This window comes from Oncorhynchus mykiss, chromosome 3 (genome assembly GCF_013265735.2).
Source record: "Oncorhynchus mykiss isolate Arlee chromosome 3, USDA_OmykA_1.1, whole genome shotgun sequence".
In the NCBI taxonomy this organism is placed as follows: Eukaryota; Metazoa; Chordata; class Actinopteri; order Salmoniformes; family Salmonidae; genus Oncorhynchus; species Oncorhynchus mykiss.
In genome coordinates, this window is record NC_048567.1 from 51,529,290 (window position 1) to 51,542,863 (window position 13,574).

Genomic DNA, 13,574 nt, shown 5'->3' on the forward strand with positions numbered 1-13,574 from the left:
CGATCCAATAACCATGAGGTTTATAGCTAACTCTTAACACACATGGGAATGTGACTGAGATGTTGACCAATGTGCGTAGTTCCTGACAATGTTTTCTGCCTCCTTTGAGATTTGGTCCATAATCTCTTGTCTGTTATCTTTTTGGTCCTCCTCAGCCTCCATAGCCATCCGTCGCCTGATCGGTGTCACCGAGATAAAGAAGACGGGCTCCAGTTACGGCGACGAGGGGGCTAAGAAACAGAACTAGAACTCTCCCTCCCGACCGCGGTCGCTCTCGTACGGTCCTCCTGCGGTCCCCTTCCACCTATTCTGTTGTCCTGAGGTGTGTGCGAGTAAGCACTCCGGGGGGGGGGGGGGGTCAAACCGATTTACACCAGAGATGGATCTGGACGATGAGGGAAGGAAGAGAAGGAGGGGTTTGACCATTTGAGGAGTGTAGAGAGAAAAGGGAGACCATCTGCAGCCAGCTCTCTGTGGAGTAGGAGAGGGCAGGACTGAGAACAGGAGGTACTGCTGTGGACATGCTCCTTGCCCCCTTATCCAACCCCCCCAGTCCCCCCGCCACCTCGCACTCTTCGACTCCTTTGACCCTAGGAACCAAGCCTATCAGCAGCTCTCCTTTCCATAACTTTCTTTTCAATCTAGTTTTTGATTTGAGGTTGAGGTGTTACTTCAGTGTTCACCTTGTAACATACAGTACAGTATATCTCCCCCTCGTTCTACCGAAAAGCCTGGCAGAGCTCTACAATGCGACCATTTTCCTCACCTACGCGCCTAAATATGTTGCTGTCCGCCTAGAAAAAAAATCACCCAGATGATAATTGTTGCAATGATTTCACTGTACCGCAGCCCCTGAGTGCCATGGGGAATACACAGAGCGCAAATTCATGACCGTCGTAATTGCACCATTACTACAAAGAAAACGGCTTGTTACCTTCAAATATTTTTCATTGTGCTCCTTCTTTGTGTACTTTCTTCAACTTAGGCACACGTATGCTCACTGTACAAAACGGTCAGTGTGGAGCCCTGCCAGGTTTCCGCTTTGCTTTTTACCTCTGAGCAAAAAAGGTGTTTATTTTCACTGTGCTTCATCTCTCTGTTGTGGGAACCATTTTTATTCATGAGCAAATATAATGGGGTGGCTCTATGATTCTATAAGTCTATGCATTCTTACCAAGACAGTCAGATAGAGTTTGGCTGCTGTTGAATATTACTTAGGGACTTATTTTTAACAGAGCTATGTTCAACAGCAGAGATGGGACTTCCAGTGTTTTAAATACTGAGTCAGGGTTCTGTGTGTTAAGACTACAGCAAGGGCTCTGTATTCATTAACTTCATGGTAACTTATTAACATTGCCATGATATTCCACACCACTATTCCAACGCCCCCGGGTTCTGACCCTAATTATTTTATGTATGTAGGTTTTACAGCATTCTCCATTGCTTGCTCACCAGTAGATATCTGCACACATATTACCATGCCAGTTCCCGAGTGAACTATGAACTTGTTCTCCTGCCATCTCTGCTCTGGTTTAAACATGCTAAACCACCCTCAGTGTTAGTGTGACCTCTTATAATAACCTTAACCACCAATTCCAGTCAAAACAGACAATGATAACCCCCAGCTACCCTTTATAATTGAAATGCAGTACTTACTGAATGAATGAGTTGTTCTAATGATCAAAGCTGAGAGCTGCTGGTCTCACTGCCATCCCCTTCTCTCCTAAAACAGTGATGGGGTTGGTAGTGGCATTAGTGTACGGAAACCCAGCACTTACTACTGTCCACTTGTAACCTCATTACTGAAAGGACATTTGATTCTGCTCTTCAGCTCTAGACTGTAGTAATGTTTGCCTTAATTCAAGTTTGCTTAGGCTAGGATGATTGTTTGATTTGTTGCTAGGTTCCCTCCCCACCTCATCTCTCCCTCCACTACAGTCTTCTATTCAGAAACACTCCACCAACCCTTCATCCATAATGGTGCACTGTGGGTAGTTGAGTTCTCTCCGGGGTAGTACTGACATGTTTATGGGTTTATTATGCCAAGGTATATGTTGAGATGCGAGGATCAATAGGATCTTATTATCAGTAGCCACCTATGAGTAACATGATGTTACTAAAGCTACTTTTGGGTCCTGAATTGCACAGGAAGGAGTAGTTCTTATTTTTTATTTATTTTTCTCATTTTATTTTGCTGCAATTCATTGTACGGCACAGCAACTGCATTTGCTTTTAAAACATGTTACATTGTTTATCTCTACTCATTGGACAGTTATTTACACTCTATGATGGTAGTCTTAATGGTGACCCGCCCCATCTGTGGTCATCTGAGGGGTTGGTGTATAGGGAGGCGGATGACACCTTTATAACTGGGCTTGTCAGCGCAACATGCAAACATGATAGCAACACGTCATCACTAGTCTAAAGAACACCATTCTGTTTCACCGTCACCATCTTTTCTCCCTATGTTGATGTCCCTTTGTTGTTCTTTTTTTTTTTGCGTTAAATGTTTTTTAACCAGGACAGATTCATGCAAGCCTTAACAGACAGAGTGCAGCTTCATTGCATTGTGTGTGTGTGTGTGTGTGTGTGTGTGTGTGTGTGTGTGTGTGTGTGTGAACTTAGACAACACTTCCTCAGTAGTATTAGGTTTTGATTGGCAAGTAGTGAGGGACACTGACTCAGTAAGATTCACATAAATCTGCCCTCTGTTAAAATGACGAGGAACTCGTGTTTTATTTCTCACTCCAGAAAAAAATGGGTTAGGGTTAGTTAAAGTATAGCTATTTGTAAAGCTGAAGAGATGAGGGTCCCATGAGAATCTGCTCCTAGTTACAGTAATAGTTAAGAGGGCCCCGTTTTAATAATACTTACTGTCCCATGATGCTTCTGTGTTCGATACCTCTGTTACAGCTCCTGTTACATCTCTCAACTGTCAATACAACTGTTACAGTAGCTTAGGAGATATATGTTCAAAGTTTTGGGGCATAATGTTATCACCAGTCTACTTCCCATAACTCTAAACTACAGTACCACCTCTCCCTCAGGTATCGATCAGTCCAGCTCTGTGTATAAGGTGTATATATTTCAGTGCAACAGAACATGCAGAGAAGTTAACCTGTGGGTTTTTATTTGGGGGAAAAAAATCCCACTAACTTTGAATTTTTCTCATTTTTGGTCAAGTTTTCGAAACTTAAGAATTGGGTAACGTTAGAAATACGACACTGAAATCTGACCCTTTTTGGCATAAAAGTTGAGTCAAGATGTGCCACTTATTTGTCCTTTTTCTAAATATCTGTTTTCAATTAAACAATTAAGAATATTAAAGGATTTAATCACAGTTGATTTCTAATGCTGTCAGTTTGTCTGAATGAATTTCTCAGTTTGCAGCAGATGTCATTCTAATGAGACCAAGTCATCACAGGAGGGTGCTGAGGGGAGGCTGGCTCATAATGGCTGGAATAGAATGAATGGAATGGTATCCTACACATGGAAACCATGTTAAATGTGTACGATACTTTCCATTCACTCCATTCCAGCCATTACTATGAGTTTGTCCTCCCCAATTAAGGTGCGACCTGTGGTTGTCATGAACTATCAATACAGACAATGGCAGAATCACACACTGCAAAAAGTTACATCTAAGCAAGCCTATATATTGTATTGAATAAAAATGCACTTAGTTCTATATATACATACCTACAGTACCAGTAAAAAGTACGGACACCTACTCATTCCATTCTGCAGCGATACACCATCCCATCTGGTTTGCGCTTAGTGGGACTATCATTTGTTTTTCAACAGGACAATGACCCAAAACACACCTACAGGCTGTGTAAGAGCTATTTAACCAAGAAGGAGAGTGATGGAGTGCTGCATCAGACGACCTGGCCTCCACAATCACCTGACCTCGACCCAATTGAGAGACCGCAGAGTGAAGGAAAAGCAGCCAACAAGTGCTCAGCATATGTGGGAAGTCCTTCAAGACTGTTGGAAAAGCATTTCTCAAGGAGCTGGTTGAGAGAATGCCAAGTATACACTTAAATTACATACACTTAAATTGGAGTCATTAAAACAAGTTTTTCAACCACTCCACAAATTTCTTGTTAATAAACTATAGTTTTGGCAAGTCAGTTAGGACATCTACTTTGCATTTTTCAAACAATTGTTTACAGATGATTTCACTTATAATTCACTGTATCACAAGTCCAGTTGGTCAGAAGTTTACATACACTAAGTTGACTGTGCCTTTAAACAGCTTGGAAAATTCCAGAAAATGATGTCATGGCTTTAGAAGCTTCTGATAGGCTAATTGACATAATTGAGTCAATTGGAGGTGTACCTGTGGATGTATTTCAAGGCTTACCTTCAAACTCTGTGCCTCTGTACTTGACATCAAAGGGAAAATCAAAAGAAATTGTAGACCTCCACAAGTCTGCTTCAACCTTAGGAGCAATTTCCAAACGCCTGAAGGTACCATGTTCATCTGTACAAACAATAGTGCGCAAGTATAAACCCCATGGGACCACGCAGCCGTCATACCGCTCATGAAGGAGACGCGTTCTGTCTCCTAGAGATGAACGTACTTTGGTGCGAAAATTGAAAATCAATCCCAGGACAACAGCAAAGGACCTTGTGAAGATGCTGGAGGAAACGGGTACAAAAGTATCTATATTCACAGTAAAACGAGTCCTCTATCGGCAAAACCTGAAAGGCTGCTCAGCAAGGAAGAAGCCTCTGCTCCAAAACCACCATAAAACTGCACATGGAGACAAAGATTGTACTTTTTGGAGAAATGTCCTCATCTGATGAAACTAAAATATACGTTTTTGGCCATAATGACCATTGTTATGTTTGGAGGAAAAAGGGGGAGGCTTGCAAGCCGAAGAACACCATCCCAACCATGATGCACGGGGGTGGCAGTATCATGTTGTGGTGGTGCTTTGCTGCAGGAGGGACTGGTGCACTTCACAAAATAGATGGCATCATGAGGATGGCAACTTATGTGGATGTATTGAAGCAACATCTCAAGACATCAGTCAGGAATGTAAAGCTTGGTTGCAAATGGGTCTTCCAAATGGACAATGACCCCAAGCAAACTTCCAAAGTTGTGGCAAAATGGCTTAAGGACAACAAAGTCAAGGTGTTGGGAGTGGCCATCACAAAGCCCTGACCTCAATCCTATAGAAAATGTGTGGGCAGAACTTTAAAAGCGTGTGCGAGCAAGGAGGCCTACAAACCTTACTCAGTTACACCAGCTCTGTCAGGAGGAATGGGCCAACATTCACTCAACTTATGGTGGGAAGCATGTGGAAAGCTACCTGAAACATTTGACCCAAATTAAAAATTACAAATAAATGGCAAATGCTACCAAATACTAATTTAGTGTGTGTAAACTTCTGACCCACTGGGAATGTGATGAAAGAAATAAAAGCTGAAATAAATAATTCTCTACTATTATTCTGACATTTCAGATTCTCAAAATGAAGTGGTGATCCTAACTGACCTAAGACGGGGAATATTTACTAGGATTAAATGTCAGTAATTGTGAAAAACTGAGTTTAAATGTATTTGGCTAAGGTGTATGTAAACTTCCGACTTCAACTGTATGTGTTATTTCATAGTTTTGATTTCTTCACCATTCTACAATGTAAAAAATTGTAAAATAAGAAAAACCCTTGAATGAGTAGGTGTCCAAACTTTGACTGATACTGTGTATGTGTGTGTATATATATATATATCCACAGTTTAGACATTGCTAATGTTGTACATGACTATTGTAGCTGGAAACAGCAGATTTATTTATGGAATATCTATTATAGCCCATTATCAGCAACCATCACTCCTGTGTTCCAATGTCATATTGTGTTAGCCTTTTAAAATTATAAACTTGGATTAGCTAACTGATCATTAGAAAACCCTTTTGCAATTACGTTAGCACAGCTGAAAACTCTTGTGCTAATTAAAGAAGCAATACAATTGGCCATATTTAGACAAGTTGAGTATCTGGAGCATCAGCATTTTGTGGGTTCGATTACAGGCTCAAAATGGCCAGAAACAAAGTCCTTTCTTCTGAAACTCGTCAGTCTATTCTTGTTCTGAGAAATTAAGGCTATTCCATGTGAGAAATTGCCAAGAAACTGAAGATCTTGTACAACGTTGTGTACTACTCCCTTCACAGAACAGTGTAATCTGGCTCTAACCAGAATAGAAAGAGTGCGAGGCCCAACTGAGCAAGAGTGTCTAGTTTGAGAAACAGACGCCTCACAAGTCCTCAACTGACAGCTTCATTAAATAGTACCCGCAAAACACCAGTCTCAACATCATCAGTGAAGAGGCGATTCCGGGATGCTGGCCTTCTAGACAGAGTTCCTCTGTCCAGTGTCTGTTCTTTTGCCCATCTTAATATTTTATTTTTATTGGCCAGTCTGAGATCAGTTTTTTTCTTTGCAATTCTACCTTGAAGGCCAACATCCTGGAGTCGCCTCTTCATTGTAGACGTTGAGATTGGTGTTTGGGCCGATCAATAATTTTCTAAGCTCTAAATACGTTGTTAAACAGTCTATAATAGCACTAAGACACCTCTGGGGTTTGTGGTATATGGCTAATGTACCACGGCTTAGGGCTGTATCTGGGCACTTCGAGTTGCGTCGTTTACAAGAACAGCCCTTAGTCGTTGTATATTGGCCATATATTACACAAACCCCTGAGGTGCCTTATTGCGTAAATATAGACTGTAGACTTGTCAAGATTTCCTTTTTTTGCAATGCACATGGGATGCTCTTTGAATCACCAACATCATCCTTCCATCCTCAGGACCGTATACTAACCAGGTACATATACATATGTCACCCCCTTCATACAGCAATATCACAATGCAACACCCATGTGTTACAAATACCCATGGTTTATTTTCAAGTCCTACCATAGACTTGGACTACTTACGTGTGTCCCAAACTCCGAGGATCTGTATATAATATAAATAATTTAATACATTCAATTTAATCCATTTTGAATATGTTATATTGACTTAAATTACAATTGTATTTAGCAGAACCTTTGCTTCCATATTTTGGCAATAATAAACCTTTTGAATGACAAGCTGAGAATCAACTCTCATGCCGTTATTTTACTGAATGGCATTTTTCACTAAGGAGGGGGGAAAACAACAGATCTCTTGCACAAGCAGGTTGAAGGGAGCGGGCCTCTTTGTTTTTATTTTTATTTAACCAGGTAAGTTGACTGAGAACCCATTCTCATTGGCAGGAACAACCTGGGGAATAATTACAGGGGAGAGGAGGGGGGATGAATGAGACAATTGTAAACTGGGGATTATTAGGAGGCCAGAATGATGTGATGGTATGAGGGCCAGAATGGGAATTTAGCCAGGACACCAGTGTTAACGTCCCATCCGAAAGACTGCATCCTACACAGGGTAATGTCCCCAATCACTGCCCTGGGGCTTTGGGATATATATTTTTAGACCAAAGGAAAGGGTGCCTCCTACTGGCCCTCCAACACCACTTCCAGCAGCATCTGGTCTCCCATCCAGGGACCAACCAAGACCAACCCTGCTTAGCTTCAGAAACAAACTAGCAGTGGGAATGCAGGGTGGTATGCTGCTTTGGTACAATCTTCAACTGTATCTCAAGAAAGTCTTGCAATAACTCTTGCGAGAGGAGAGAGCTTGTTAAGCATTTTTCGAGAATGACCGTAATTAATCATGATTTGTTAACTAGCCAAGGCCCTATTACTTTTTGCACAGCATGCAATCAGTTAATTCTCACTCAGGGATTATTGTACAGCCTGGCAGTGGAACAGCTGTTACATTCACTCTGAATTTGAATCTGAATAATAAAAGCTTTTTGAGGAAGCTGAATATTTTTTCTTCGTGCAGTCCATTTGATATGAAGGCACACCATCCTAATAATTACTTGACGTTAGACTAGGATTTTTGCACAGATACATTTCTGAGATTTGGTATTCAATGACGTGACAAGTCATTAGACCCACTAGTTCTGACTATATACCGTGCATTCAAAAAATATCCAGACCCCTTTTCCACATTTTGATAAATTACAGCCATATTCTAAAATTGATTACATTCTTGTTTTGCCCTCATCAATCTACATACAATACTCCATAATGACAAAGCAAAAACTGGTGTTTCAATTTTTTTGCAAAAATGAATCAAATAAAAACTAAAATAGAGCATTTACACAAGTATTCAGACCCTTTACTCAGTTCTTTGTTAAAGCACCTTTGGCAGCGATTACAGCCTCAGGTCGTCTTAGGTATGACGCTACAAGCTTGGAATACCTGTATTTGGGGAGTTTCCCTCATTCTTCTTCTCAAGTTCTGTCAGGTTGGATGGGGAACGTCGCTGCACAGCTATTTTCAGGTCTCTCCAGAGATGTTCGATCGGGTTCAAGTCCGGGCTCTGGCTGGGCCACTCAAAGACATTCAGAGACTTGTCCCGAAGCCACACCCGCGTTGACTTGGCTGTGTGCTTAGGGTCGTTGTCCTGTTGGAAGGTGAACTTTCGTTTCGGTCTGAGATCCTGAGCTCTCTGGAGCAGGTTTTCATCAAGGAACTCTGTACTTGGTTCCGTTCATCTTTCCTTCATTCCCGATTAGTCTCACAGTCCCTGCCTCTAAAAAACATCCTCACAGCATGATGCTGCCACCACCATGCTTCACCATCAGGATGGTGCCAGGTTTCCTACAGATGTGATGCTTGGCTTCAGGCCAAAGAGTTCAATCTTGGTTTCACTAGACCAGATAATCTTTTTTTCTCATGGTCTGAGAGTCCTTTAGGTGCTTTTTTGCAAACTCCAGGCTGTCCTGTGCCTTTTACTGAGGAGTGGTTTCTGTCTGGGCAATGCCATAAACGCCTGATTGGTGGAGTGCTCCAAAGATGGTTATCCTTCTGGAAGGTTCTCCCATTGCCACAGAGGAGAGTGGCCATTGGGTTGTTGGTCACCTCCCTGACCAAGGTCCTTCTCCCCCGATTGCTCAGATTGGCCGGGCGATCAGCTCTAAGAAGAGTCTTGTTGGTTCCAAACATCTTCCATTTATTTAAATGCCACAGAAATGTTTTGGTAACCTTCCTGTCCCGGAGCTCTACGGAAAATTACTTCAACCTCATGGCTTGGTTTTTGCTCTGACATGAACTGTCAACTGTGGGAACTTATATAGACAGGTGTGTTCCTTTCCAAATCATGTCCAATCAATTTAATTTACCACAGATGGTCTCCAAACAAGTTGTAGAAACATCTCAAGGATGATCAATGGAAACAGGATGCACCTGAGCTCAATTTTGAGTCTCATAGCAAAGGGTCTGGATACTTATTTAAATAAGGTATCTGTTTTTATTTTTAATAGATTTGGAAAAATATGTAAAAGCAAAAACAGGTTATGTCATTATGGGGTATTGTGTGTAGATTGAAGATGATTTTTTAAATTTTTTTTATCTGTGTTAGATAGAACGTAACAAAATGTGAAAAAAGTCAAGGGGTCTGAATACTTTCCGAATGCACTGTAACATCATTCCTTTTGACAGGTATCTATAGGTGACCAGGGGATTCCCACATGCAAATGCCCCCATGAAGGTCACAAGTTTAGCCATGCATCGGATCACAATATCAGATGCACGATGGGGAATGCAAGTGGAGGAAGCCAGCCGTGCCCAACCAGGTGCAGTTAGTGGAGAAACGGCCAAAGACTACAAGTCTCTGTCCCAAGAGCACACAGAGGAGGATCTTCAGTGGCTAAGGAACCGTCTCCGGTGCAGGTTCTCTCTACGTGATCAAGACAAAGGAGATTATTGTGGACTACATGAAAAGGAGGACCGAGCACGCTCTCATTCTCATCAACGGGTCAACCTAAGTGTCCATAAAAACACACTATCATGGTCCAAACACACCAAGGCAGTTGTGAAGAGGGCATGACAAAGCCTATTCCCCCTCAGGAAACTGAAAAGATTTGGCAATGGTCCTCAGATCCTCAAAAAACTTCTATAGCTGCCACATCGAGAGCATCCTGATTAGTTGCATCACTGCCTGTTATGGCAACTGCTCGGCCTCCGATCGCAAACCACTGCAAAGGGTTGTGGGTAAAGCCCAGTACATCACTGGTACCAAGCCTCATGCCATTCAGGACTTCTAAAAAAGTGTGCCTGGGTCATGCAGGCATCCTGGCTGGCATGGTGCTGTTATCTGAGCAGCAAGAGGCTATACGGCAGGCAACAGTTTGACAGCGCACCAACCCAAACTGGCACACCATGAGGAGAAGGAGGTTGACGGACAGCAATTATGGAGCAGTGGTTAGGGCCAAACGCATTACACCATTGCTGCTAAAAAGGGTTCTCAGATCATAGTTGTTGGATGGGGTGTTGTCTGTAAAGTGGGGCACAGATAATAAAAAGGTAATCAAAATGGCTACAGGGATGGATGTGCAAGAGTCAGGGCTTTGGGTCACAGGGTCTGGGATCCTGGGTGCCTCACCGGATGATCTGGTGGCCACCACAGCAGTGGTGGAGGTCAAGTGTCCCTATGGTGCCAGGGATCTTACCATTGAAGAGGCAGTGAAGTTGAAGGATTTCTATATCCAGGAGGAGGGAGGGTCTTATCGCCTCTGTGAAGACCATCCTTACTGGCACCAGGTCCAAAGGTAGCTCCACATCACTGGAAGGGACAATTGCTTAGTGCATACACACATACTAAGCTCCCAGAAAAGGTTATATTACATACAAGTTTTTCTCAAAGCAGACATCTAAAATAATGTAGATAACTTCATCATCGGCACAGTGGGAATTGATATGTGATGTTGAACTATTTTCTAACCCCATGTTGTACTTGATGAAGGCCCCACTCATCTCTGTCTGAACCTGACATTGTTAAAAAACAAGTTGAAATTAATAAAGATCATTTACAAACAATAGGCTCCTAGAATATGTTATATTGCATTCAAGTTTTGCTCAAAGCAGCCAACTAAAGTAATGTAGTTCATCTCTGCACAGTATGTTAGTTTGTCTGCTAACTAGACAGCCAGTTTAAGTGGAATGATTAAGGCGCTGCTGCGCCTACTTCACAACACTGTCTGTGTGGGTGGACCAATTCAGTTTGTCCGTGATGTGTACGCCGAGGAACTTGAAACTTACTACCCTCTCCACTACTGTCCCGTCGATGTGGATAGGGGGGTGCTCCCTCTGCTGTTTCCTGAAGTCCACAATCATCTATTTTGTTTTGTTGACGTTGAGTCTTAGGTTATTTTCCTGACACCACACTCCAAGGGCCCTCACCTCCTCCCTGTAGGCTGTCTCGTCGTTGTTGGTAATCAAGCCTTCCACTGTAGTGTTGTCCGCAAACTTGATGATTAAGTTGGAGGCGTGCATGGCCACGCAGTCGTGGGTGAACAGGCAGTACAGGAGAGGGCTCAGAACGCACCCTTGTGGGGCCCCAGTGTTGAGGATCAACGGGATGGAGATGTTGTTACCTACCCTCACCACCTGGGGGCGGCCCGTCAGGAAGTCCAGTACCCAGTTGCACAGGGCGGGGTCGAGACCCAGGGTCTAGAGCTTGATGACGAGTTTGGAGGGAACTATGGTGTTAAATGCTGAGCTGTAGTCAATGAACAGCATTCTCAAATAGGTATTCCTCTTGTCCAGATGGGTTGGGGCAGTGTGGTTGCGATTGCGTCGTCTGTGGACCTATTGGGGTGGTAAGCAAATTGGAATGGGTCTAGGGTGTTAGGTAGGGTGGAGGTGATATGGTCCTTGACTAGTCTCTCAAAGCACTTCATGATGACGGAAGTTATTGCTACGGGGCGGTAGTCGTTTAGCTCAGTTACCTTAGCTTTCTTAGGAACAGGAACAATGGTGGCCCTCTTGAAGCATGTTGGAACAGCAGACTGGGATAAGAATTGATTGAATATGTCTGTAAACCCACCAGCTGGTCTGCATTTTAGTTTGTTTGTGATGTGGATGCCAAGGAACTTGAAGCTTTCAACCTGCTCCACTACATCTCCGTCGATGAGAATGGGGGCATGCTCGGTCCTCCTTTTCCTGTAGTCCACGATCATCTCCTTTGTCTTGATCACATTGAGGGAGAGGTTGTTGTCCTTGCACCACACGGTCAGGTCTCTGACCACCTCCTTATAGGCTGTCTCCTCATCATTGTTGGGGATCAGGCCTACCACTGTTGTGTTATCAGCAAACCTAATGATGGTGTTGGAGTTGTGCCTGACCGTGCAGTCATGAGTAAACAGGGAGTACAGGAGGGGACTGAGCACGCACACCTGAGGGGCCCCGTGTTGATGATCAGTGTGGCGCATGTGTTGTTACCTACTCTTATCACCTGGGGCGGCCCGTCAGGAAGTCCAGGATCCAGTTATAGAGGGAGGTGTTTAGTCCCCGGGTCCTTAACCTCTCTGGTATATTCGGGACAGTAGCGTCCCCCCCGCCAACAGCCAGTGAAAGTGCAGGGCGCCAAATTCAAAACAACAAAAATCTCATAATTAAAATTCCTCAAGCATACAAGTATTTTACACCATTTTAAAGATACAATTATCGTTAATCCCTCCACAGTGTCTGATTTCAAAAAGGCTTTACAGCGAAAGCACCACAAACAACTATGTTAGTTCAGAGCCAAGTCACAGAAAAACACAGCCATTTTTCCAGCCAAAGAGAGGAGTCAGAATAATCAGGAATAGAGATAAAACTAATCACTAAAGGGGCCTCCCAGGTGGGGCCTCCCACAGTGGTTAAGGGCTGTGCCACCAGAGACTCTGGGTTCGTGCCCAGGCTCTGTCGCAATCGGCCGCGACCGGGAGGTCCGTGGGGTGACGCACAATTGGCCTAGTGTCGTCCGGGTTAGGGAGGGTTTGGCCGGTAATGATATCCTTGTTACATTGCGCACCAGCGACTCCTGTGGCGGGCCAGGCACAGTGCACGCTAACCAAGGTCGCCAGGTGCACAGTGTTTCCTCCGACACATTGGTGCGGCTGGCTTCCGGGTTGGATGCGCGCTGTGTTAAGAAGCAGTGCGGCTTGGTTGAGTTGTGTTTCGGAGGACGCATGACTTTCGACCTTCGTCTCTCCCGAGCCCGTACGAGAGTTGTAGCGATGAGACAAGATAGTAGCTACTAACATTTGGATACCACGAAATTGGGGAGAAAAAGGGGGTAAAAAAAAAAATAAAAAAAAACTAATCACTAACCTTTGATGATCTTCATCAGATGACACTCATAGGACTTCATGTTACACAATACATACATGTTTTGTTCGATAAAGTTCATATTTATATCAAAAAAATCTCAGTTTACATTGGCGCATTATGTTCAGTAGTTCCAAAAACATCCGGTGATTTTGCAGAGAGCCACATCAATTCACAGTATTAAACATTGATAAAAGATACAACTATTGTACATGGAACTTTAGATAAACTTCTCCTTAATGCAACCGCTGTGTCAGATTTAAAAAAAACTTTACTGAAAAAGCACACCATGCAATAATCTGAGTACGGCGCCCAGAGCCCAAACCAGCCAAAGAAATATCCGCCATGTTGTGTAGTCAACA

At 43.3% G+C, this 13,574-nt stretch overlaps 1 protein-coding gene across 2 annotated transcripts in view; it reads left to right on the forward strand.

The window, feature by feature from the left end:
• The window catches only part of LOC110520168 (1-acyl-sn-glycerol-3-phosphate acyltransferase gamma), a 28,114-nt gene extending 24,769 nt beyond the window's left edge, over positions 1-3,345 (forward strand). For both annotated transcript variants that reach the window (XM_036974558.1, XM_021597295.2), the window contains exon 10: positions 156-3,345. In XM_036974558.1, the coding sequence (XP_036830453.1) occupies positions 156-247 (92 nt within the window). In that variant the 3' untranslated portion in view covers positions 248-3,345. The remainder of the gene's footprint in view (positions 1-155) is intronic.
• The last annotated feature ends 10,229 nt before the right edge of the window (positions 3,346-13,574 follow it).